A 27,559-nucleotide genomic window follows, 5' to 3' on the forward strand; every position below is an offset into this window, starting at 1 on the left:
GAGCTCAACCATACAGGGCTGGGGCCCAGCTCCTTGCAGCAGTTTTCACTAAGAACTAGTCAAAAAGCAGCTGCACGGAGACAGTGACATGAAGCGGTGCTCTGGCTCTAAGATGGCAGCAGGGAGAAGCTCACACAAAGCTAGTTTCAGGATGGGGGCCTCAGATTATCTTCCATGAAGGGACCTAGGCTTTGTACAGGCTTCTGCGGCAATGCATGGGGGTCTCAGTGTGAATATCCTGGCCTCCAATGCCCTCATTACAAAGCAATTCCCTGTGGAAGGTAGGTGGTAGAGGAAGGCAAGGAGGGGCTGGAGCGCTTTCAGTTCAGCATCTTATTCTGGGCTTAAGATAGGGGGAACAGATTTCCCTGGACTTGAGCTAGGACAGTCCATTGTCCCCAGCCTCAGCTGCGGGGCTTATCTGAATGCGCCCGACAGCTCCGTTTTAAACACCTGCCTCCTACTGAGAGCAGAACACAATGATGGGATGCTCAGACACATGTGAGCGAGGGGCCTATTATAGAAGGGCCTTAATGGAGCATGGAGGAACAAACTAAGCCCTAACACATGAGGATGCAAAGGCCAGGAGCACAAAGGCAGGAACAGCAAAACAGGCCTTCCAGCAAGCAGTACTAGGACCACCCAAGGCTCTGCCATGGAAGAGGCAAGCTCACAGGGCCAGTTCACTCTTCTAATGCTTTTGCTAATGTGCTGGAGCACAAAAACAAGGCAGAAATAGAGCCGGTATTCCTCAGTCACCACTACAGCAAACTGTACGAGTGTACAGGCCTCAGAGAAGAGAGCAGGTTAGGAAGAGGCAGAGTTGGACTTGAAAGAGAGATGACCTCAGAGTTCAAGCTTATTATTTCTTCCCCACTCCCCACCTTTGGTAAAAGTTCTCTGCAGTCCTCTGAAAGCCACAGGCTGCACAGTGCTTTTAAAAGTCAGGCTTCTGCTCTGACTGGGAAGCAGGCAGGTTAGCCCAGGGGAACTGGACACCTAAACTGGGACATGCTGTGCATCACAACGCAGCAGTCAGCCCGCAGCCTGGTGAAGAACAGCATGGCAGGAGTTGCCTGGTGAAAGCCTGAGCTGTCTGCGCTGGGGAAGGCAGGCTGTGGCATTTACAGATGCTTGGTCAAGGCAGGCAGGGTTTTTCGTGTACATACACCTCTTGCCCCTTTGGAACCAGATGAAGAACTGCCCCTTACTCCACCCCACCCCCATCAGCTGGAAATGAGAGAGAGAAAAAGAGACGTGTGGTTTTAGTAGCATACTGTATATTAGGTCTCATCACAGAGCAATTCCCCTGTGCAAGACAGGCTGAGAAGAGACAGCTTTTGCTTCGAATACTCTGTTTAAACAGCCGATGGATGACAAAAAATGTTACAAGGTTAAAAAGACGATATTCACGATGCGGCACGAGTTGCTTCACATGGGTGTAGGCTCTGCAGGCCAGACCCTCCCTGCTAGACACCACAGGAAGCAAGGGTTCCCGCTGCATGGCATTTACGTGATGTCAAGACAAAGAGGGGTCTGGCAACCAGCAGCTTGATCCCTCTCGACACATGTGTGCACATGCACACATGATCAGCAAGCCAGACAGCATGCTACTGGTTGTAACCCAACTCCCCAAGCCTTTGGCAAGATAACAAAACCTTTGCAATGAAGTTAAGCCGATCGAGTTTTACTAGGTTAAAAATCCATCACCTGCCACTTTTCTTTGTAAAACGCCAAATAAAAGCACTTCTGTTTTAAAAACCATTACAAAGCAGAGGTTTGATATTCACAAGAGATATAAATGTTAAACGCCCTCCCTACTCACTGAATAACTATTCCCAGAATAAAACACTTAAATACATTTCATAAATATTAAATCATGAAAAAAAAAAAAAGATTGAGAATTGGTATCTTTCCTCCAGGTAAAAACAAAAACAAAAAAATATGAGTTAGGAGGGAAGATAAGAAACTGTGTCTAATATAGACAGTTACTTCTGATATAAAGTGTAACCTGCTGGAGAAGGGAAATTCTACCAGAGACATTTCCAGCTGTTACTAAGCTGATTTTCTGGGTACACGTCTTGCTGCTGTATCTGTGATAAGTATTTTAGAACCCTTAAGAGTCAGATGCCAGTTACGGGACAAGAAGGGAACTGCTCTCACCCGGCACCAAACCCTTCTGGTTTTGGACACCAGGCTCCGAGTAAGGCCATTCCACTTGGTCTTTTCACAGGTAACCTTAACACAAAAAAAAACAACCAATAGCTTCCACTTCATCCACTCTAAAAGTTTAAAGTGTGATGGGGAAAAAAAAATCTCAGCTTCCAATGCATCAACTTAAGAAACCTTCTCAACCACTACATTCTTCAGCATTATTAGCAAACCTTGCTAATAAAGCACACAAAGCCTTGCGCTGTTGCAAGGTCATGTTGGGGTTTTTTTTTTATATTATTATTTTTTTTATATAAAAAGGGTGGGTGGGAGGATTATAATTTTTTTTGCAGGGGGGGAATGAAAAAGGCAGATTCGCTTCTTTTTAATTAAAAAAATTGTTTTAGTGAAAATAAGTCAGTTCAACGTATGCTCTGACTTGTCTAGACAAGTGTCTGCAGGAGATAGCTCAGTTAAGGTTTATATGCATGGGACAGTAATGCAACCTTCCAAGCTTATTCCTTTTAAAAAAAAAAAAAACCAAACCAAAAAGCGGAGCTTTGGAATCCGAGTGCAACACACTTCATCACTATGCACAGAGAGCTGGCAAACATGTATGTGGGAATCTCCGTCTGGGGCTTGTCAGAGCGCTATATGCTAAGCCTGCAGCCGGTGCGGCAAGAGACAAGCAGAGCTATCAAAAGGGAATTTGCCTATAGAAAGTGTGAGGTTTTCCAAGTGGTAACCCCAAAAAAGGACATAATACTGGGGGGGAGGGGAAAAAACCCTGTGAGCAGGATAGGTTTGGTCCATTTGCTTAAGAAACACTGAAAAGCTTAAAAAAACAAAAACTGAGCCAGTTACAAAGATCTCCCCTTGTCTCCTTTGCACTTGTATCAGTCAAGGGGGAGACTAAAAAGGGTTAGTTTCAAAAGGGACAAAGCAATTCCAAACCTCCCTGACATCTTAAAAGCTTTGCACATCCCAAGTCCTCCGAGCACCAAACCGTGATAAAGCACCAAGTGTTGTGGGGATGGGGGCTGTTCTACGTCACCTTCTGGGGACAATGCCGTGTCGAAAGAGCGGCTGACAGAAAATAAAAAAGACCTCCATGATCGATACCAGTCCCATGGGAGGAGAACAGGCACTTCCCCCTTCTGCTCCCTTCGCACATGGGATCCTATTTTTGGTGGAACACTGATAAAAGATTTTTAAATTAAAAAAAACAACCCCCCCCTCAGAATGGATATAATTATTACTGACTAAAAATAAAATGATGACTAACATCAAGAAAAGAAAAACTTAAATTAACGTTTAAAAATAATAATAAAAAAACCAAAAACCAAAAAACATTGATCTGTTGCAGACTGTTCCAACGAGGCTCCAATGTCCGTATCCCCCAGCATTCTTGAGAGTTGGCCATTCTTCTAGCAAGGTTTGTCCTTGTCCCAGAGCAACTCAGGCTCTCTCTGAAAGTCGGCTCCCTTTCCTGAATGGGCTTCAGCCCGTAGCAAGCAGTTCCTGCTCCTCTGAGGTGACTGGCCTTGTTCCTGCCAGGCTATAAAGAAAGGAGGACAGCAGAAAACATGCTAGCTGCAACCAGCTCCCCTCCTTAAGGGCTTTGCTCAAAAAAGAAACTCCAAGGAGGCATTCCAAAGAGGCAGCTGCTCCAGACTCAGTCTTTGTTAATACTATGCCACTAAGTACGTCCCAGTCTCCCAGCTTCTAGGCCTTCTTATCCAGATAAAGGTTTCTAAAAAAAATAATCAGCATCAAGGGCTGAATGTGCATCGTACTCCACAGACCGGACAGAGTACGGAGAAGTCTTCTGCTTACGTCAAAATTCTCCCCATGTCATTTCACTGCAAAGAGAAAACAGAAAAGAAACAAGTAAAGTCAGGCAGGGCAGGATGGCATCCTAAAGGCTTAACTAGGTGTCACTCAGCCCTGCCTTCTACCAAACCATTTGAAAGAATTTCTTTTGCTGGTGAAAGCTGCTGAGTTAAAGTCCTGGGGGCAAATAACAGGCCAGCAGCTTGTCCCTGCCCAGGACCAAGCACTTTGCTCACATGTCTTGAAGCCATTCTTTCCCCTTCTAAACTAGTTTTAGCACCTTCTGGTTTCTCTGGACTAGCTGAGACATACACTCCTACAGGATGTAGTCTCAATCAGAGGGTGGGAACCCTTCAGTCAGAGAAGGCCAAGTTAACAGCTCAGTCACAAGGGCCAGAGTATTGTTTTCTATAGGGTTGATCTTCAAAGGTAATGCGATTGGGGGAAGAAGAGCTCCTTCACAAAGCACGGGTACAACGATTACTGAACTTGCCTCAGCTCCCTGCAGTTTCTCAGCAGCGGGGAAGCCTCGGGGAGCACCCACCAGAGCAACCCCTATCCTGGAAACCCTAGAGAGTCCCCAGCCCTGAACACCCAAGGGGACTTGGGGGCAGGCAGCCCTTGCTCACACACTGGTTGAAGGCAGATCTCCTCCCCAACAGCACCCCAGACTGCAGCAAAACGTTCCTACTCAGTGTCCTCACCTGCTGCAACCTAGCAAGCACAGCCCCACATTACCCAACAGCTCTGCCAGTCCATCTGGCCAGGGACATGCTGGAGCTCTTGGTTCTAGTCCCTGCCACTGCAGCTGTTCCCCTACACACGGTCCTCCAAGCTCCAGGACCTAGCAGAGAGTAAGAAGTATCCCAAAGCACAGCTCTGCTTCTGGAGGTGTGAAGGAACCAAGATGTTCACATGGTCCATTCTACACCATGCACCAGCAGCAGCAACAGGGACTGGGACAGAGGCGTGAGTATGTCCCTGACCAGCCCGGCAGTGAAGGATGCTCTTAGTTTCCTTTCAGCTTTGAGAACAAAACCAAGCCTGGCCAGTTTCATTCTCTGCTGCGTTCTTGGGTACCCCTGAGGCCAGGAAGCATAGCTATCTCCACTCCATTCTCATCTCTGGACCTACAGCAATCGTATGCCCTTTGAGGGACACCTACAAGACTGGGTCACAGCTGGAGTCTCTCAGAACACAGAAAGTTAGTCCTTTGCATGCCTTGCTTTTTGCACACTCAGCACAACCTGCGTTTCCACAGTTAAAGTGGAGTTAAAGCCTATTTTGATCGGGTGCACCAAGCTACTTGCCAGCATCTTTCTAGCTGCTGGTGTTGGAACGCAGGCACTTACAAAGCTTATCTCCGTCTCAGGCAGGTCTTCAAATTGTTCTTTCAGCTCTGCGGTGCGCTCTGGTAGGGAGGGCCCTGGTGAGCCACTGGGGAAACACAAGAGGGAGACCTATAAAGCAGTTTTTAAAATAAGTCGTCAATACTTCGTGTCTTGGGGTTTCCTGACAAGCTAATACTCAAATACAGAGAAGGCACCAATATGGGGCCACAGCCACTGGCTCATTTGCCAAGCTGGCAGACAGGCCTGGAAAGGCACTACCAGCTCTTGGGAAACAGCTGGCTGTCTCCTCCCCACCCAACAGGAAGGCTGTCATTTGTCATCACCTCTTCCTGGGACAGAGCACGCTGTGAATGGAACTGGCAGGTATTTTAGAGGAGCCTTCTATTGGAGGCATGTTTCAAGGGCCGCTGTTGGGCGGTGACTCATAAGGAAACACAAAGCCAAGGCCAATGCACGTCACTGCATTTCCATTCCTAACACGTTCATCCCTCCTGTTTGCTCTCTGTGCACATGCCTTCTCGCCCCTATGCTTAATTGCTATTGTGTAAACAAGCATCTTAAACATGACGTGAAACACTTTGTCCAATTACACACTGTTCCTCTCTGCAGAGCTCCTCAGCACACCATCAGAATGGATATCTAGAATCCCACAGGAAAGCAGTTTTGGAGATCAGATAAAGGCACCAGCAATCCAACTGCTCACACTGGCATTTACTAGGCTTTCCAGATTCACAAGCCCTTACTTGACATTCAGTTTCTTTCTAACCACCTTCTGTCCCATGATGCATTTTTAATTCATAGAATGACAACAATCTGCCTCCATAACTTGTGTGCTCTGAAAGCCGACAGGAGACCTGACATTTTAGACTAGGGGTGAGCAGGGAGCCAATTTTTCACTGCTTTATACTGTAAATCAGTTGGAAACAGCCCCCTTTTCCCCTGTATCCCTGCCTTTCAGGACTCTGGCCCCTCCTCCTCAGCATTTAGAAACTAGTTTAGGTTAGCAATATTCATGATAGAGGGAAGGAATGGGCAAGAGGAAACCCCCAACATTTGTGTGACCTGACCCCTCCCCCATCTGGTTGAGAATCTATGACCTAGATCGATGTCATAGAGCCTTTCAGTTCCATGGGCGGGATGAGGAGTGTGGGGCCAGCCTGTGGGTCAGATCCAACCTTGTTACACAGCAGCACCCTGTGCCCAGTCTAGCACACAGGGCCATGCTATCTGCCTGCAGGGCTCCCCATAGGTTGGGAAATTTGGCAGCAAGAGTAGCAATTAAGAATTGCCACTGCTCCTCCACCGCCATATTTTTGGACCCGTGGAGAAACCTGCAGGCCAGATGACATGACACTCCAGACTAGATGTGGCCTATGGGCCAGGGGGTTGAACATCCTTGAGCACAGACTGCATGTGGAACATACTGCAGGTCTCTTTATTTTAGGACAGCCACTAGAACCTAAATGAGGGGTAATGACTGCAGGGAGACAGCTGGGCACGGAGGTGTGCAGCCTCCCACAGCCAACTTCCAGGGCCTGCTGGAAGCACAGGTCTCGCCATGTGGTATAAAGCATCTCAGATATGTAAAAGCAACCAACAGAGCAGAACATGTGATGGTGTCCAGCTGTCATGTTTCACTGCATGACAAATGGCTGCCTTACAAACACATGCCCTCTGCTCAACATCTGTTTGCTGATGTCCGTATCATAGAAATCAGAGAAGTAGGGCTGGAAGGGACCTCCATCAGAGCTGTCCAGGTCCTCACGCCTAGAACACAGCTGGGCCCAGCTGCAAAAAAACTACATCTCCCCTACCCAGATAAGCCTCACCTATACAAGCAGGAACTCAGGGCTGCGCTAGCTACTTCCTCCATGGAACTTTCTGAATTGTGAGCTGTTGTTCCTACTGACCTATGCAAAGATGAAATGGGAGATGCTCAAATGTGCATACAAGTTTCATATGGACTGAATTTACGTGGGTGGAAGTGCCTGGTTAGAACCCACATAGAACCTTTTTTTAAAAACATAAAAATCATGAAAATTTACAAACTGTAAAAGGAAGTTCAGGCTCTGGAATTCCTTGTTAAAGACACCATTGTATACCCTGGCTGGCAATTAATACAATGCTGCATCTTCCTTGCCTAAGTTAAGCCTCACCTACTCGAGCTGGTACTCAGGGGCATGCTAGCTACCTCCTCTGCTGATCTTTCTGAACTGCAAGCTTCTGTTCCCACTGACCTAAGCAGAAATAAAAGAAGAAATGATCAGTGCTGCCTACACGTTTCAGCTGTGCTGAAGGCACAAGAAGGGAAATCTTAGAATCATAGGAGAGCACGGACCTCATACGGTCACCTAGTTTAGCTCCAAGCTCAGGATAGGGAAGTATATACCAATTAAAAACAAATCTGTTTAACCTGTTGTAATTACAATGGTTAAATGATTAATTGGTATGGCTGAGCTACTTTCCTGGGGGTGGGGGGGGGAGGGATGATGATGAGACTAGTATCTAATAGCTGGGCTTCACAAACCCTGGTGCAGCTGCTTGCAGCCTCCCCACTGCCTGCTGTGAGCAGCCCAGGCTCAGGTAGGCCCCTGCCACCTGCCATGGAGCCCAGGCTGCTTATTGCAGGCAGCAGGGAGGCTGCAAGCAGCTGCACTGGGGTCCAGAGCCTAGCTACAGGTACTAGACTTCGTGCCCCCCCCTTCCTCCCTCTTGCCTTCCAGTTCCTGCTGGGGCACTGCCCAGCTTCCCTTCCTCCCCTTCCCTGCCAGGCTGACCTTATCCCACACTAAACTATAACTGGTTATTATTGGGCTTAAACAATCAATCATTTAATAATTTACATCCCTAGCTCAGGGCAGGATTACCCCCAATTAAACCATTACAGTCAAGTGTTGGCTACAGAGAAATGCCTGGTGAAAGCACCTATGAAACTCTCTTCATAAAAACTGAGGGAATTTAAGGACATTAATTCAGTGCCAGGGGACCTAGCCAGAGGGCCAGCTAAACCCACAAGGAAGCTCAGGTTCTGGCATTCCTTATTAGAGATGCTGACTGCAAGCAACAGCACTTCTCTGTAGTACGGTTTTTAACCAGAGATCTCATGGTGATTTGCAAATGCTGATTAATGCTTCTACCCCGTCAGATAATTATGGGTCCAGGGAGAACCCTGGAGAGTTTTAACTCAGTGCCACGCTCTTTTGCCACTCAGTAAAAAGAGTGGTCAGTGGACAGCACACATGCTAACTTCTAGGGCCATCAAAGAGAAATGCTCCTTCCCATCCAAACAGCACCGTGCCTTGCCTTCAAGCGTTGTCGATATTGGCCTTAGTGGATGAATGATTCAATCCAGTATGGCAACGGAGACCTGCCAACAGCACTGCGTTGCACAGGGATAGCTGTATACATCTGTCCATGGAAGCTGTAGGGTACCCAGGGCTTGCTGTAAGCATATGATGCTACCCAGTATAGCTTACATAACTGCAAGAGGCATATGGGCTTCTGCATACAGAATGAACAAAGCAGGATAAGCAGAGAGGCAGGCTGTTACATCAACCTGTCACTGAGAGCTAGGAGGCTGACTCTCTCATGTCTAGAAGCGTGGTCTACCTCTTTACCCTCACCTATGCGAGCGGAAGCTGAGAAGCGTTCTAAACGAATAGCTTTCGGAGCTGCGAGTCCACAATCCTACTGACCTACACGGGACAAAGAGACGAGATTCCCTGGTGAGTGGTAACTACAGGTAGAGACAGGCTGACTCTATAGAGGAGGAGACATTCTGCTTCCCTGTAAAGAACTGCTGTAAAAGGATGAAACAATGCCATCGTGCTATCCCCTCTGTACAGCGCCCTGGAGTTTGAATGCAAGCTCCAAGAGACCACTGCTCTAACTACAAAAATCAGGTCTCACTGCAGCGCTTTATTCACGGGATTCCAGCTCTGAAGTAGTACCATGACCAAACCCATCTATTAAATGTGGGTAATGACATATCATACAATGATGACACCATACCCCTCAAGGGATTTCTTGCTTCATTTGTAAGCTTACAAATGCCCTTAAAGGTATTGTATCTTGGGGAGGTACCAACTGCATTCAAGGGTACTGTATTACATAAAGGTGAACTCACTGCAAACAGACCCCCTAGAGTCCCTGAACAGTAAAGAGGTCATCTCTCTCCGGACAAATGGGCTGTTACAGTACTCCATTCCTCTACAGACAAAAGAACCAGTGTTTAAAACATAAGAGGTTTCAGGCAAAGTCCGGTTTCACCCTCACCCAGTTGAGCAGATGCCAGGAGAGGTTCTAGTCAAATCCTTTGCTGAGCTTTCGGATTTGTGAACTTGCACTCCCACTGACCTGAGCAGGAATTAAAAGAGGAGAGACCCTCAGTGGTGAACAAACAAAAATAAAGCCTCCGACATGCCGCTTCATTGAAAAGGAGAAGCTGTCAGGATCCCTGCAAAGATGTTTGGGGCACTGAGATGGCATTAGAAATTTTATAATCCAGTTCTGGCCAGAAAGGAATGTGAACCAGGTGTTAGGTTGGGTGTGTGATGTTCTGCAGTCTGTGGGCTCTGATTGGGGACAAAGGGTTTCTGATCACTGGTGATAAGGGAAGTTACAAAGGATCTGTGAGCTTCCATAAAAGGGATTTTCCCCATCACAGGTCTCCCATGATTGTTCTTTCCCCTTTTGCAACAAAGCAGACATTCAAGGCAGTCCCCTCAGTGCTTCCTTGCTGCTGGCCATGCAACTTACTTTGAAGAAACAACAAGGCATCTGTTATTCACCTTCAGCCTCCTTTACCGAGGCATTTCATTCTCGATTTCTTACTGAGCCAATGGAAGTTGAGCATACTCAACCAAATCGGGTTATTTCTTTAAACCCTGCTCATTGTTACGTTCATGCTCTTCTCCTTATCACTAAATGATTCACATCAAGCTCTTTTTCCAAATGATCAAAAAAAGAGCAGAATTTGAGAGGCCAGGAAAGTTCCCACCTGAGAAAAGCTGAAGATGCAACCATGACTTATCTGCAAACAAATCACTACACATGTTATAAGGACAAGACATAATAAGGACACCGTGCACGTTCTTGGAGTGGATGGAACAACCAGCCTGGTATGTGAGAACTGCTCAAAGAGGTGTACGCTTCAGCGAGCATGCCAATCACATTCCAAAGCAGCATGGATCAGTCCTGCAGTGGAAGGTGCCCAGTTTGCCAGCAATGCTGTCCTTCCATGCACAGGAGCACCTGGAAAGGGCTTACCTGTTTGCTGGAGAGTTGAGGCCACCACTGCCCAAGGAAGAGGTGGACAAGGTTGTCGCTATGGAATCACTGTTAGCTTCATCTACTGGAGGTGTTCGGGGAAGGAGATCTGGGCGGCCAAGATGCGAACCTGGGGGAAGAACACAGAGCAGGCTGTTCCATCCAGGGCTTGATCTAGAGCATTACACTACATAAATGGCAATAACTCATCGGGCATCAAGATTTTCAGCAGCCCTCCTGAGCTACATCACATTACAAGCAATCCTGCAGGGGCCCGAGAACAGAAGGGTCCTGTATACTTAGTGCATCAGTGGGAATGTTAAGCTTGAGACCTGCATACACAGGAGAGCACTATCAGGCAGGGAACTATCCACCAGGAGAGACCCTGGCCACAGGAATCAGGGTCCTGGATCAGACCAGCAATCCAAGCAGGATAGTTTCCTGTCTGTGACAAATACTGCAGGAATCCTGTGGGAGGCAGATCTGCCTAAGGCTCATGCTGGTCTCTGACAGCTAAGGACTGGCGCATACCCTGAATTACAAGCTTTTACTGTCCCCCTTCCACAGCCTGTCATAACTGGATATACTTGCTATTCATCAGTGCCTAATGCCTTCTAGCATCTTGTCATTTCTTAGCTTCACTGGCCTCCAAACCTAATTATGCCTACACATCAATAGATATTCTACCTTTAAGGAAAAAGGGACTGAGAGCTGGGAGGTGCCTATGTGGACTGTGAGGGATAGTTTGGAAAGCCTGAACTCCTCTGGGCCTGCTGACACCTGGAATAAATCCAAGGGTCCTTAACAGATACAGCATTCATGTCGGCTTGCTGTTGCACGTTATCCCAGAACAGGCCCCATCAGCAGACTGGCAGAGTCACTGAGAAAGGATAATAATGCACCCAAAGCTAATCAATGGAAAGTTCTGATCCAACAAATCTGATCTTTAAGTACTCTGAGAGGCAATTCCCTTCACCCAACTTCTCTGGTGCTGGCACCAACCTTGCTCCACATCTGCTTCTGTCATTACTTGTGCCTTTGTTTCACAGGACAACTGGGCCTGGATGGGGGCTCCACTTTGCCCTGTCCTCCGCTGGACAGTCGTGCCTGACCGGCTTTTTTTGGAAGGAGAAGGTCTCACTGGAAAACAGAAGAAAAGGAGATCTCAGCATCCCCTTCTCCAAAAGCCACCATGCAGTCTGACAGCAACAGCCTCAATCTCTTCATTCAATGGATACAGAAAAAAGTGCTGTGCTGTGAAGGAACAAGCTGATAGAGAAGATTTTTCCTCTAAGTCTTGTTATGTGTGTTCAGTGGGGCGAAATATCTTCCTGCCACCAAGAAAAACCCTGACACAGCACAACAAGCTTCCTACTAGTCAAACACCCTTCTCCTTTATCTTCTCTCCAAACAAGACTAAAGTGTGAAGGTGCTATCCACTGCAAAGAAACACTTACATGGTATTTTCTTGAATGCTGTGTTGCACATGAACCGTAGGAACCTGTCTGCGTAGAAGCTGGGTCTATGCACAGATACAGTGTCCTGGAAGTCAAGGGACAATTGGTTTGAATAGGTTTAGATTTTAACTAAGGTTTAGGACAACATGGGTTTCTTGTAGAGTTATGGAATGCAAAACTCTAAAATTCTTGGTTCAGAGATGATACCTTTTATTAGATCAACTAGGAAATCGCAAAAATTCTCTCTTTCTACAGTTACAGATATTTTGAAGCAAATGCAGCCACAGTTTAGATTAAAGACATACTTTTATATGAGTGTTAATAAAGCGATTTGTAGCTTCTAGTGGACATGAGTGGTAAGTGTTCTTAACTTTAACTAGTCAAGCATTATAGACTGTTGTAAGAGGGAAGGGGGTTTGTATGACCCGAGGAAAAGTATTTGATACACAAGAGACAGACATCCAGCATCTCTCCCAACTAAACAGTTGGCCCAGTAAAAGCTATCACACAAAGCCCTTGGCCCTCATACATTTCCTAGACCAGTGGTTTTCAACCTGTGGTCTTTGGACCCATGGGGGTCTGCAAAAGATGACTATGATCAAATCAAAAGTATGTGAATACCCATGCTTACAACTGAAAGGGATCCAACACCTCCATTCAAAATTTCCAAAGGGGTCTGCAAATGAAAAAAGGTTGAAAACCAGTGTCCTAGACCATCCTGGCTACCATGAAAGGCGCATGCCCCCGGCGGCTGGGGAGAGGGGCATGATGGTGGTGGGAGAGCAACAGCAGTAAAGGAGGAGCTCCTGAAGATGCCACCGGCACTGTTTTTTTGTGTTTTTTTGTGGGGGTTTTTTTTTGGGGGGGGGGGGAAGGAGGAGGAGGAGAACTGACCAAGGGGCTGCTGGCAGCGTTTTTGTAGGGGGTGCACTGCCACGCTCAGGGAGTGCATGTGTACCCATGTGCACCCCCTATGTGTTGCCCCTGCTGGCTACAACACTCCAACAGTAGTACAGAGATGGTTATACTTATTAACTTAAACAAAAAACTTATGAACCAAAAACAAGATGCAGATCTTATTTCGGGGAGCGGGTCTTATATGAGAGGAAACAGCACTTTAAAATCCAGGCCTCAACACAAAACCACATATGCGACTGGACACAGCAGAATGCAGTTCAGACTGCTACCAGCTAATCTAAGAATAACATTTGTGCAACCTACCCCATCATGTACCAGAGCTTTCCAGGAGTGTTCCAATTTCTTAATGAATCTGAAAAGGAAAGTTTGAGGAGTGAAGAGGTGAGTTTTTCCACATTCATGCTTCGCTATCAGTGTTCTTATGTTAGGTCAAAGTGCTAAAGTCTGGCTTCTAACACTGAACTGCAACCAACACTATCAGTCAATTGTTTTGGCTTCAAACAAACATGTTCGACAGCAGCTTTTTTTTTCCCCCCTCCAAGAGGAGGTATTCACAAGCACGAAACAGTGATCAACTGTGCAACTTGTTGATTTTTAATGGAGGCTTTTGACATTTGTTCTTAGACAATTCTCTTTTTTATTCAAGTGCTAAAATGCCCTGTGAAATGCTGTCCTGACACAAATGCCACACACATCTGGAGCAGAGCCCCACAGTTATTTATGTCAGGCAGAAGAGAATTACATCCATTTTAGGCCAACACTTACTTTCTCAGCCACTTCCTGCACATTCCCTCTATATAATAACCAAGTCTTAAGAACCTGTTTTTTTCTGAGAGTAAGCCTATACTCTGATACTGGATAAATGAAGGATGCAAGATCCAGGAAAGCAGGCTAGGATCTCAACCAATGGAAAAAAAAAAAAAAAGAATGAGAGCAATACCACTTTTTTGCCCTCAGGAAGCAATTTAAACCATTGCAAATAGAGACGGAGACAAAAATAAATTTAAAAAAAAGCCAATTTTGCTACTGGAAACTTCCTTTATCCTCACGTAAAACATTGGTAGTCGTTTAATATCGATTACCTGTAGGACTGCAACACGTCAATGATTCCAATATATAGAAGCAGCCTCTCCCCCTTTGCATTGCGGGCTGGAATGCCTCCCATTCTAGAAAGAAACACAAGAAGCACAAAGTGTGGGAGCATGACTTTGATCAAGGTCTTTTCACTCACCGCTGCCTCAATATGACTCTGCCTCACGTGGGCTGAACATTAAGGGAATTAGCTATGTAATGAGCATCGACATGTAGAGAGCAGCTACAGCTGGGCTAAGAAATTACTGAACAACTATTTTGCTCTCACTTTTCAGCTATTTAACCCAAAATTGCGGGAGCTCATCCATTTTTGGTGCGTGGAAGTGTTGGAGGTTTAATGCATAGCTATCCACTATAGAGGAGTCTGAGAATCCCTCAAACTCAACCAAAGCCTGGCCATAAATCCATCTCCCTTGGGTTCTGCCCCATTGTTTAATGCGAATGTAAACCAATGCAGACATACTGATCGTCAGTCTCTATGGTACCGCCTCGCCGGGCCTCTCCTTGGATAGACTCCATGGCTGTGGAGTAGAGGGCCTTCTGGGCTGCTGGCCTCCGCGTATCTGCCTGGGAAGTCCCATCTGCTATGGCATGCTCTTTTTGTGCCTGATCCATGTTGTGGATCGCCACAAGCAAACTGTAATCCATGATTTTAAAACTCTGGAGAACCTGGATAGAAACAGTCAGAGCGATTTAATGACCAGCTTGCTTTGCAAAACGTAACACAGTGGTAGCGTTACCAGAGGTCTGATTGCACCAAGGGGATGGCATCTAATATTTGGCTTGCAATTATATAAGGGAGAGTAAATATTTCCACAGAGGACTGAGGTATGGAGAGGAAGGAATTTAGGCAAGGTTACACAACGAATTGGGCCTGACATCCTACCCATTGGCCACAGAACAACTCTTGAGAGAATAAGATTAAGACTTCTACCATAATGCATTGTGGTAGAGAAGTCAAACTAGCCAGTGAGAGCTGAGACTGGTAACTTATCCCTCCAGGTTACAATTTTGAGCTTAACTCAGGGTGGAACTGTCTGAGAATTAGGTCCCTCATTCGAAATTGTGATGGGTGTACCAAAGACCGAATGGACTGTGACAGTGAAGCTTTCCAGGTCTGTACTTGGTCACACTGGGAAGCCAGAGTTTAGAAGGGGAAGAAGCTGATATCTGGGCTATGTCTTTCTGGGGAAGAGACCTATTTTCAACTTAAATGCATCATGCAAATTATCTGGACAGGAGAAACACCAAGGGGGAAAAAAAAGATGACATTATGATGGGCCTAAGAGCCAGAACAGAATCTGTATGTATGCACCATTTCAAAAGAAGTGTGTACACACCATTTCAAATTATGACATCAGCAGGGGAGGTGGTAAACCAGTTTCAAAAATAGCTTGTCTCACCCGTCACTCACCAAACAATCTCTCTGTAGTGTTTTGCACAAGGCATTGTACATGTCAGAGTCTAAAAACAGGCCATCTGGGATGTCCTGCATGAAATCTAGGTCTTTGTAGGTAGGAAAAACCTTCTCCCGCTCCTTCTGGGAGGCCCGGCGTTTGTAAGTGGAACCTTTCAAGTCATATTTCAGATGCATTTTCACAGAGCGGGGCAGCAGGTTGTTCATCACGACGATGCGGATGTTCTTGCCCCCAGCTTGCACACAGTACAAACCATAGAACTTTGGCAGCAGCGTCCGAGGGTTCTGATTCAAGTTCTAAACCACAAAGATAAGAGACATTCTCCACATCACTCATTACAAATCAGTCTGCCTTCTTATCCTCTCCTTATTGGCATACCCCTATCAGAACAGGGCTTTCAGGGATCCAAGCAAAAAAACAAGGGCTGGACAACTCAGGAAACAGATGGACAATGTTGAGTAGTTCAGGTTTGCTTTGCAAACTGGGATATTTCACATGCAGAAGGAATGTGCTCCCCCACCCACACAATTACCTACTAGAACCCAGCTGCGGGAACCTTCAGGGCAAAAGGAGGTTTAAGCTACATTCCCTCCTCAAGCTAGGACCTTATCTGCTGAGCAGGTTAGGGATGGGATAGTTTTAAGCCCTGATGGCTGCAGATACTGGCATTGGTGTGACAGAAAAGACTCCGAAGTATGGGCTGTAGAGAACCAGTATTCTAGGCAAAGTGCTGGTACCAGCAGAAGTATGGATCAGTGCAGACGTTAAGAATCTGATGGCACTTATGAGCCAGGGACATGAACCGCGTTATCATGGCCAAATTTCCATTCAGAAAGACAGTTGTTAAAGCTCCAAGAGACTGTCTGGTTCCAAATGCCTGTCCATCTATAGTGGGATTACACATGTATTGTGTGCTAGGGTTGGTGGCTGGACAGTGTTTTATTCTGTTCCAGAATGGACAGGGCCTGCCTTTCTATTTAGGCTGGTATTTTCAAGTTTCTTTATTTAGAAACCTAGAAGCCTCGAAACATTGGCATATTCAGTTTAAACGGAGCATCTGACCAACAACACTGATGGAGTGAAGACAGGTCAGAAGGAGGAGGGGAGAAAAAGAAAACACAGGAGTCTTTGTATGTATAGATGTGAATTCCTTGAATGACTACTGATTTAAAGGGGGGCTGAACAGGTGCACTTCCCTCTATTCAGTCATGAGGAATCTACCACCCAGTCCCTTTGAGGGATGGCAGCACTCTTCAAAAACCAATGAGCAGTTCTGAAGGCAAATGAAATCCAAGAGCTGATATTTTTAATATTCCTACAGGAACTTGTACCAGTATGAGGCAGCAAAGGCAAAATGGAGCCAGCCACCCATAAGGCCAGTATGCTGATAAAGCATAGTTTGTGGTGATTGGGAGCTATGAGTGCCCAGCACCTCTGACTGTACTGCTGAGACTATCAGAACAAAACATGACACACTCAAATTACACCTTTGGATAATCATTGCTTCATCCAATACAGACACCTCACCCGAGCGACTTACCATATAGTATCCCGGCAACAGCTTTTGCAAGAACTCTGCCTCTTTGTGCTGAACTGTTTTAATGATGAACTCGTCATCGCTGGACACGTAGAAGATGGAACCACTGGCCCCAGAGTTGAAGAGCTCAATGAGTGGCTCATTGCAGAGTGAGTACTGAGGAAGATGGATGAAAGAGCAAAGCATAAAGTCATGACTGAATAAATAAAAGCAGGGGTCCCTTTATCCAAGCTCTGACTTCCCCACTGTTGTCTGTGCATATAGATATAGAGTCATTATCCATTAGCACATACAGTAATGCCTTCTGCAAAGGTGTAAGTGCAGAACAGATTATACACAGATAAATATTCAAGTCAACACACTGACTGGTTACCAATATATATGCTAGCTGATAACTAAAGATGGTTTAACAAGAAGGGTGTGAAATCCTGTATAGCAAGTCATAGGGTAGGCTGGGAACCCAGCCATGATGGTCTCCCTGTAGTCCACATCTTGCCATGTTAGGGCCTTCTTACACCTGTCACCAGTGTTGTACTAAAACACATCTTACTGGGGGAGATAAAGCTGCCGACACCACACCTGCCTCTTGTTGCTTCTTATGGCTAGTGCAGCTACCTACTGTAGGAGGTTGAGGTTGGCGGTTCCTTTCTGAAGCTGCTGGTTTAGTAACCATGGATGAACTTCAGCAAAGCCTGAAGCAACGAAGCCTGGCTGACCACAAGGTCTCTTGGGAATTTGTTGCTATCCAAAGCCCACACTGAGTGTGTGCAGAACAGAGCAGACTGCAGTTGCTCTTGCCTAATAGATGGCATTGTGGTTGCAGGTACCACATGGGCTGGTGTAGGAGACTCCATTTTGATCTCTACATTAACAGACCAGAGTTGTGGGCGCAATGGAATTCCAGGGGCTGCATTTCAACCTGCAGGGACCACTGGCCATTCACATTCAGCACTAGTTACCAGGAAGTCTCCAGTCGGTCCAAGCAAAGACTATCAGGCATGAAGACATGCATTATCAGACAGGAAAGAAAAGGTTATGGGACCCTGTGTGGGGCTGTGCTGGGCTGATGATGATCTGACAGAAAGAGGCAAATATTAATCTGTCCATTTAGCAAGGGTGAGCTATGGGTCAGGGCTGCAGTGGCAAGCCTACCCAAAGACTCACTGTTAGAAAGCTTTACTAAATGAAGGCAAACCCTGGAAAGGCAGGGGAAGGGACATCATCCACTGTGCTAGCTATGTTTGGAATGGGGAGGAACAGCATCCCCAATGCTGGGGAACAGGGGAAAAAAATTAGCCAGAGAATAAGTTAAAAATAAAAACTGGCTCCCAGTGACTTACCAGATAGTCATCCGGCCGTATTCCAAAAAGCTCGCGGAAATAGCGGAATGCCACCGGAGCGTAGGTTTTAAAACGGAAGTCATTGTAGTGATGAGCTGGGGTTAGGTTACTTCCTTCACTGATTGGGAGTGGAGTGGGGGAGGGAAAGAAAAGACATATTTTTGAGATGCCTTTAATATAGGGGCAAGCCAACAGAAAGAAAATTTTCTGCCAGTACCCAAAGCCCCATGATACATGGCTGACGGACAAAACAAGCTGAATGCCTCAAATTCCCTTGCCTTAACCCCCTGCCTGCCTCAGCTTCAGTTATTTTTCTGCCATACATAGTGTTAGGGCAACCATTGTGGAATGCCTGCTGTAATGGAAAGGTTGAATAACTCCTAAAATTAGGGGCTGAGAACACTGTTGTGTAGGTGCCACGTCAACAAATGCAGGACAAGCTGCTACGGCTGTCATGGGCTCGGCAGGCCTCAGTACATGCCTAGGGTGGCCTGTCTGGGACCAGTGTTGCTTTCTTTTCTCAGAAGCCCTAACCTGTAGGTAACAGCACAAACCCATAACTCACAGATTGCCTCCTCCTATGGGGAAGTGTCACAAAGAAGAAAAGCCCTTACCCTGGGAAGAAAATACTTTCTACAACGTAAAAATCTTGCATGAGAACATCTCTCTCTGGTTTGGTGCTCAAGCTTCCAACCGTGTGTGTGATGCCCAGCTGGATGGCACCTTTCAAGGCAGAAGATGTAGTCTGGAGGACAGGAGAGAAGAGCAAGTCAAACATCTGCTGGAGTCCAAGTGAAAGGAAAAGGGTTAAATGAATGGCAGTCATCAAGCATAAAAACCAAGCCCCAGTTCTAAAATAAGGGTCTTTACAGCAAGCACTGAGCATATGACATCTTATACTTCAGTCCTTGTTTCCTTTCCCTCTAGCTAGGCTGACTGGCTATCTGCTCTGATAACTGTGACAGCACCACCACACTACAGGGTCCAACCTCCAGGGTATAAATCCTGCTGCCAAACTAATGTGATGGATGGAAGACCTGGCACTTAGATATGTAGACACAAGGAGATTTGTTTGCAGAGGCAGCTAGTTGCATCAGCCTGAAGTCAGGGAGAAGGTAGGGCAGGGTGGCATCTTAGAGACTAACTGGGTCATGACCTTTCATAGGAAACAACCTACTCGGTCAGGTGCACCTGCCTACAAAAGCTTATGCCTCTCTGAACCAGCTAGTCTCTAAGGTGCCACCCTGCCCCGCTTTTTGTGGACTGGTTTGTGACATACATTAAGAATGGAGATGCCATGATATCCCTCTCAAAGTTATAGCAATTCCCTGCAACATAGCTACCATGGAAGACTTACATTGTTGCCACTATTTGCTTGGATTTGTGAGGACTGGAGTTTACCTTCCTCACCCCAGGGGGTTCATTTCTAGTTCTTCCAACAATGGAAGGGCTGGCTCTCAAAGCAGCAAGTCCTTTCTGGCCTTCAGCAGGAAAGCATGCTGCCTTCGCATCCCTAAGTCTAAGTCCAACCCACACAGGCCTAGGCACAGAACTGCTTTCCACAAGACAGCACCACCATGAGACTAGCTTGCAATACAAACTATCTCCACAGGGTAGCACGTGGGTTTCAAATCTGGGCTTTCATCCTGGTATCTCTACTAGATGTTGGTTCTATTAAGAGCAGCAAGGGCATGAGTTCTGCTGTTGTGTCCTTTGCAGAAGTTGTCCAAGAACAATGCACGACTGAAAACCTTTGACTGCTGTTCACAAATAGGACTCCTGCCTACAAGGCACACCCTTCATCTTAAACCAGAGATCCAGTTTGTGCCAGGCAGTCATGGGTTTTTCAGGATGATGCAGATAAAGTCTGTTTTACAGCTACTGGAGTGACCTGGTCCATCTGGATTCCCTGCAGTAACAGCAGCTTTTTAACAGACTCCCGAGGTGGCTGAACAAGCGCATGTTGGATTTGGGTATGGTGAAGTGTAGCACGCGGACATTTTTTTCAGCTTACACGCAGAGCTGTTGAACCCAAAACAGAGTCCTCAGCAATGACTCGGGAGGTGATGTTTTTGCTCAGCCTAAACTGGGTCAATCCTCAGTAATGTGCCTCAGTACTGTACATCTTACAAGGGGACGAGCTCACCTGGGCACTGAATAGCAAGTTACTTTGTGCAAGACAAATTCCCCTGCTGGGCTCAGCTTTCAATTCAAACCAAAGATGTGTGTCTATCTGAATACCCTCTTCAAAAGAAACAAAACAGAATACACACACACATCACACTTATATACCCAGTGGTTCTCAACCTCATTAGACCCAAGGCACTCCTTTGGACAACACCAGCTTTTAGAGCTCACTCCTTTTTTACTATGGAAAAATACTGGAGCGGCTCTTCTGTTGCAAAGAATTCAACAAGCCCACAGCAGGGCAGTGGTGGTGACATTGGATTCCTACTGGAAATCTCTGGGTTTATCTTGTGAATTGTGTAGGTGTCCACACACCTCGCTAGGCTTATGTTGTGCGGCAGCATTAAAAAGGATCTCACGGCACCCCAGTGCCTTGGTTGAAAAAAATAAAAATAAATAAATAAATAATCACTGCTCTAAACTAGACCATGCACCTGGCTGCTTTCTTTGTGTGGGCTAAATCTTTCAGATACTGGGAGTCAAGTTCTTTGAAACCCCTTGCTTTAGAGGACAAAATACTGCTTAAAACCATCCAAGCGCCTCACACACACTCCTGCTTACCCCTAAAAAGGGAGTTTTAGCTTAATGAGATGGAATCGCCAAATGCAGTGATGGCATGCTGGTGTTATCTTTGAATGCAGAGAGCCATAGGGGCAGCATGTTTTTGAAGAGCATCTAGGTTAGGTATCAGCTGTCCATTTTGCAACTTGTTTCAACAAGGGCAAAGAGAAGTTAAATCAACCAAGCAAATCAGAGAAATTTATCAAAATAGCCCCAATTTCAGGAATTCCATGATGTGTCCCACCTGTACTATTCCTGGTGTCTAACAAGCATGTTTAAGGATCTCATTACTCAAGCTCCTATGTCCTCTCAGGCAGCACTGCTGCCTCCGCCTCCTTCACAAGCATGCTGGGATATTGGGTATCAGGACTGAGAACCCAAAGCCTGAACACAGCCTTCTTAGACAGCTGTAAAATTAGAGGGACTACTGACCATAATTTCCCCCCCTGCTCTCCGGGTGATCTCTAGAAGCAACAAAACACTTTCCACAAACCCGAAACTAAAGGTGCAGCTTGATCAGAGATTTCACGCCAGAAACTTTCCCTTAACAAGGGCCAATGAAAAACCTGCATCAGGCCATTATCCATGTAATCTTAACACAGGGAAACCAATCTTGTTACAAAGCAGACTGGCACTAGCTGATAAAGTCCAACTAAATTAGAAGGACTGCCCAAGAATCCCCACATTGTTAAAAAAAAGCCACACAATTTGCCCTTTGTAAGGCAAATTCCAGAAGAAAAAAACCCCATTCTGTAGCTGCCATTGTGTCCAGAGAACACATGGTAAACCAGAAGGATCCTTGAAAGGGTTATGAACAGGTTATGCTTTAAAAAAAATAATTCCATCTTTACAAGGCAAGGACAGAGAATCTACTTGCAACATTCAGTCCCTTCACCTTTTCAATCTGCCAGTTTTTGCTCTGTCTGAGATATTTTGTATTGGTTGTCCCACGCTAGTTCCCCAATCTTTTATGCAGAACAAAGTGACTCAGGCCCCCTGAGTCAAAACAAGGAGATGAATTATGCATGAGGCACTTACCTTTTTATATGTCGTCTCACCCGTTGAGTCTACTCCACGATGACCTTTCTTTATTGTATGCAAGCCAGGCTGCCCAGAAGAACCAGGCATCTAGAATCAGGGTAGACAAGAACCAAGACGTCTTAAAAAAATTGATATCCCAGGCCGTGTGTAGATGAAAGAAGGGGCATGTGTGCATGACACTAAAGCGAGTTTAATGCTTTTGCACCGCTTTAATGGTGTTGGTGTTTGCACATGTCGGCAGCGTATTGTGCAGTAATTCCAGCTGCTGTAGCAAATTTGGCAGTGTAATGTGCCTTAAATGACTCGGGGCACAGCAAATAAACTCCTCTGACAAGTTTCAGTTTGCTGCCCTACAGCTGCGGAGCGAGGCATCAGGCTCTGTAGAGCTCAGGAGCACTGCAGGAAGCCTGCCAGCAGCCCAGATCCTGCCTGCCTGGCAGTGGAGCCTGCCTGTTTGCCTGAGCTGCGCGGGGGCTCAGTGCTTCCTTTCATGGCTGTGGTGCCCCCTGGGACTGCCCGAGCCAGGCACCTGGGAGGAGAGGGAGTGCTGCTGTTGCCGCAGAGGAAAGCACCAGCCCCTCCCCCTGCAGCCCAGGGACCACTCCACCTGCTGGCAGCTTGTCCTCACTTGCCCGTCACCGGAGAGGCGGGTAAGTGCACGGGTGTGTGCATGACATGGGGGTTTACTTCGCCCAAAAATTGAAGCGGTGTTTTTAAAAACCCACCAGTTCAATTTAGGGCCCCCATTTCATCTACACACGCCCTCTGATGTGTGTCCACCCAGAAGCACAGGGCAGAACTACTGAGGATTACAAGGCATAACTCTTTGCCACTCCTATTTTTAAGGATATAAAATGCGCCTAGATTAACTACACTTCCACTGGCAACACCAGTAGCTGCTTGACCTCAAGGAAGAGCATCACAGGCTGGGGCCTATGGCTCAGTGGTGTCTTTCCATTTGAAGATCAAGAGGGCTGCTATCTACATTTTGGGGTTCAGCGTAGTCTTCAAAATAGCACAGCAACATTTAAAGTAGTTTACAGGGATGACAGACTTTCACAAACCTCCTGCGTGGTGCAGATTTGGCATCTAAATGCACTTAATGAAAGCTGAAGGAAGATTTTGGGTTCCCATATGAGAAACAAGCTTTAAGCCTTTGCTTAGAAAATTAATTACCAGCCCACAGGTCTCAAAGGGCCTCACACCAACTGAAGTTGCTTTGCACCTTCCTTTAACAGCTCTCCCCCTGCTTCAAATGTCCCAAGGAAAGGAGGTAGGAAGGCAGCACAAGTCCACCCTGGTTTCTCAGCCCAGTTTCAGTTGCATTTCATTCCCACTGCTCTATGATCCCTCAAGAGCTTGCCCAGTTCATCATCTTGTCTGCTTGGCCTCCCTGCCTTGCTAGTCAAAATGAATCAGGCTTCTACATTACAGCATGACATTTATCTAACGATTGGCAGAAAAAGAGACTTCATCGCTTTAAATGCCAGGGCAATTAAGCTATAGCAATGGACAACTCTCTTCACAAGGAAGAATGACCTAATTTCACAAAGGAACGTGCCCAGCTCATTGAAGCCTTGCATTTGCTTGTTCAGCTGTTTGCTGCCTGCTTTGTCTTTCCTGCTTAAGCCATGGCCAGGGCTAAAAACATCTGGTTTCAAAGTGTTCCCCTTTATACCAGGGAACAAAGCACATCAATTTCTTGAGCAGTAACTTACCTCGGAGGTGAGCGATTTCTTGAAGGTACCCGAACCTGTCAAAATACAAAGAAAGATGACAACATTTAACAAAGGAACAGCTGGCAATTATTAGATAATGCAGAAAAAAGCCTGACATTGTGCCATGGCTTGAATGTTTTAATGCATCTAAAAAAGCACCGACTCATGCTTGATTCCTTCCCAACTTCTCTTCTTACAGAAGAGGGAAATTATTTTCAAGCCACAAGGAAATGTTATTTCACTTACCACTCAACCCTCCACACTGAGCCCTGTGTATCTGCTACAGCTCAGCTATTTGCTACAGCCCGATCTCCCCAGCTCAACTGGATTCCCAGAATTCTTTGGCTCTGTGCAAGCGCCTGGGACCAAATTCACACATAGGTGTAAGCTGCTGCAATTTTATTGACTTCAGTGGAGTTACATCAAGGCTTAACTGGGATCTAGTATTTTTAATTTAAATCACAGCATGGAGGAGGAGGTGAGACCCAGTACTTATCACTCAAGTTTTGTGATGCTACAGATTGATGTGGTTACTTTATTTTATTTTTTAAAATTTTCCAACCTGAGTCTTAGCACAATATCTGTAGACTGTTTTGGGCCTAGATGAGGGTGAAGTGATGTACGGCTTTTGCCATCTTCTGAAACCTGTATTCCAACCTTTTTTCTTGGCTGTGGGGACAGAAGCCAATGATGTGATCCTTGGTTGTAGCAGAGGTTTTTCTAGGCCACAAAATCACCTAAAAGATCAGCAGCAAGGCTCTCAAGGGGTCCAGACATCGGAGGACAGAACTGCTGCCCCACCAGCTGGTTACATAAAACAGTGCCATGTTCTCCCTGTCTGGCATGGAAACCTTGCACTTCCACGGCACCACCACACTCCTAAGGTGAATGCAATCTCATTAAGCTCATTTCCCAAGCTCAGAGCTCCTGTCATTGCACAGGAGGGTAAAGGGAAACAAACCCTGAGAAGGTGCCATGGTTCAAAGAACTATTTCATCAAACTTAAGTGTGGCCACGTTCAAATTCTTACAACGCTTCTGAATCCGAACAGGAGGGAAAACCCAGCCCCCTCTGCTGAGCTCCGGTCCCGGGCTGTGCCAGGACCCTCGATGCCATGCCGCAATCTGAGTGTTTGATAAGGACGTGCCAGTCAACATCGGGTATACAGAGGCACTTAACAGTGAAACCCAACCAGCTTTGGGATGCATTTATCAAATGATCAAAGCTCCCATTTCAAGACATATGTAACTGAGCAAAAAAATCTGTGCCAAATGCTTTTTGCTAAAGAAAGCGGGAGTGTAGAATGACTAGCTTTCCACCCCCTCCCTCTCTCCTCTTCCAAGCAAAGAAAGGTGTCATGACAAGCTCCGATTTTCATGTTTAAAGGGTCTCGCATTCAAGATCCTCACCCCCCCAGCACATTCTGTGCTTGCTACAAGAGATGAGTAATGACCACATCGCTCTCTTCGCAGGGGATGACTTCGCAGGGGAGGCAGAGCAAAAGGGAGCTGGGCCAACAGGGTAGGCCATTCTGCATGTGATGTGGGCTATGGATTCAAACAAGCGACGCCTTCAAGCTTCGACCACTGCTCAGTCCAGGCTCCTGACTTTCACAGCTGGGGAACCCAATTAGCAGTCCCATTTAACAGCTCCTGTTCTCCCCTACAAACTGGAAGTACTGGCAGGAGACATCAGAAAGGATTTTAAAAGCAATCAGATGACCAGTGGAGGCCCACTTTTTCGGCAGGTGTGCCATAAATTAATCCTGCACCCTCCCCAAATGCCATTCTGATTCTCTTCCCCAGACCAATCTGCTCCCTGCTCTATCTGCTACTCCCCTCCTCAATTTACCCAGAAATGGCTCAGGTATCCTCTAAGATAACCAACGGAAAGTAGGCTTCTGTGGGATCTAGTTGGGACCCGCACAGCTATACTCAGTTCTGGGAGGCTATTTTGAAGAGAGAGTCACAACACTCCAATGTCACCTTCCAACAAAGGTGACGGCTTTGCCACGAAGCCTTTCCAAGCTGTCGAGCTCCATTTGGGGTGTGGTGGTGGAGGAAGCTTCTCAGTCCTCCCAGCACTGTACCTGTTCAACAACAATTAAGCCTTTTTCCTTCTCAAGTGAGGAATCCACACTTATGCAAATCAGACCATCTTTAAAAGCCACACAATTTAAGCAATATCGAAGGAGCTGCACAGCCGGCACTTTACTTTGCAATTAGCTGCATTAATATTTAACCGTCCGTTCAATATTTCATTCTGGGGAGATTTAAATGAAGCTATTTATTCAAAGGACCACTGAATGAAGCACTTTCTTACTGCCTTAATCACCTTCCAAAAACATTAAGCACAAAATAATCCAATTTTTCACTTGTGTGGCTCCTTTCTACTGAGACTTCAGAAGTGCTTCATATTCATTTGGCCTCTTGTGGCACAAAGCTAGGTCTGCTCATTTTATAGAGGTCTCAAGTAATGTACAATGATTTGCCTGAAGTCAAACAGCAAATCAGTGACAGGGCTGAGATTGGAAGCCAAACAGTCCCAATTCCCATCCTGCTGCTGTGAAATACTGTCTCCCATCACTCCATCCTAGGGAGGGCTGTAACTTCTCCAGGGCCTGTTTGGAAATCAGATACAGATGGTCTCCGAATCAAGTGTCACCACTTACAAGAAAAGATTAGTCAACACAGGAAAGTTACTGTATGCTGTAACAAAGAGCAGCATTTGCTATACGCCCTATGGACCAGACAGGAAGCAGCACCCCCTCCTGTTTCCTAGTCTCCAGAAAAGTTTGCAATATCTGCAGATTGGGAAATGGGATGTTTCTGTTTGTCCACAAGAATAATACTTGCACTCAAACCTAAAAGTGAATTTGCAGCACGACAGAGGGCTAATCCCCTCTGGAAAGGAACAGAAGGGACGTATAGACAGACATTTGCAGGCTACTCCAATGCTGGTGGGAAGAGCAAACTCAGAAGCATTCTTAGTTGTGCACAGCCTTAATAGCCTAGGCTAGAGAGGCCTTGTACCAAGCCTGGGAATGGAGAACGTCAGAGCCAAATGCAAGCTCTCCTTTTTTGAAGAGCACAGCTCTTTGACAGCACTTGAAAGGCTATGATATTATCACACACAGAGGGCATACTGCTACAAAATTAAAAATTTCAGCAAAACGGTCAGTTAGTTCACATTCGGGAAAGGAGCTGACTCCATTTAAATTCATGGCTGTTTTTGGAGCGGGAGGGATGGGGATTGACTGGAAATATGCAACTTCATTTCCCAAATTAAAACTAGCTATAGAGCTTTATTCCGATTTTAAGAACATTTAAGCAGTTAACTTCCTGACTGGTCTCTTTTGGGAACACAGAGGAAAAAGATAAATGATAGGAATTCAAAGAGACAAGGACAGATTTGCTGGAACTTTACTTTTTCTTTCTTTTTCCTTCAGGCCAAAACCTGAAAGAGAATCTCAGATTATTCCAGAAAGCTGTTTACTGGAAACTGAATCAGGCTAAGCAAATAGAAGTTGGCCACCTTCCTGCAGCCCATGCTGACTGAAAAGAATACTATTTGTAGCTGCCTTGTATGTGTGTATGTAGTTAGATATATATAACTACTTATTACACACACAGAGTCCTGCATATAACTACCAAAGTGAATGCTAAATTGAAGGAGTGGGGGGGGGG

General features: G+C 46.1%; 1 protein-coding gene across 7 annotated transcripts in view; it reads right to left on the reverse strand.

Annotated features, from left to right (window-relative positions):
* Positions 1-1,263: 1,263 nt before the first annotated feature.
* PIP5K1A (phosphatidylinositol-4-phosphate 5-kinase type 1 alpha) overlaps positions 1,264-27,559 on the reverse strand; it is a 27,371-nt gene continuing 1,075 nt past the window's right edge. Inside the window, exons 2-19 of one of the 7 annotated variants that reach the window (XM_025214468.1) lie at positions 23,874-23,908; positions 22,153-22,242; positions 18,981-19,111; positions 18,367-18,484; positions 17,030-17,182; positions 15,486-15,785; positions 14,535-14,740; positions 14,062-14,145; positions 13,283-13,331; positions 12,062-12,146; positions 11,607-11,744; positions 10,605-10,734; positions 9,612-9,692; positions 8,960-9,031; positions 7,493-7,573; positions 7,166-7,246; positions 5,337-5,421; positions 1,264-4,013 (exon numbers count right to left, since the gene is read on the reverse strand). In XM_025214468.1, coding sequence (XP_025070253.1) covers positions 4,011-4,013; positions 5,337-5,421; positions 7,166-7,246; positions 7,493-7,573; positions 8,960-9,031; positions 9,612-9,692; positions 10,605-10,734; positions 11,607-11,744; positions 12,062-12,146; positions 13,283-13,331; positions 14,062-14,145; positions 14,535-14,740; positions 15,486-15,785; positions 17,030-17,182; positions 18,367-18,484; positions 18,981-19,111; positions 22,153-22,242 — 1,887 coding nt within the window. In that variant the 5' untranslated portion in view covers positions 23,874-23,908 and the 3' untranslated portion in view covers positions 1,264-4,010. The other 6 variants (XM_025214467.1, XM_025214469.1, XM_025214470.1 and 3 more) reach the window with 6 other exon arrangements.

Source organism: Alligator sinensis, unplaced genomic scaffold, assembly GCF_000455745.1.
Source record: "Alligator sinensis unplaced genomic scaffold, ASM45574v1 scaffold463_1, whole genome shotgun sequence".
Classification (NCBI taxonomy): Eukaryota; Metazoa; Chordata; order Crocodylia; family Alligatoridae; genus Alligator; species Alligator sinensis.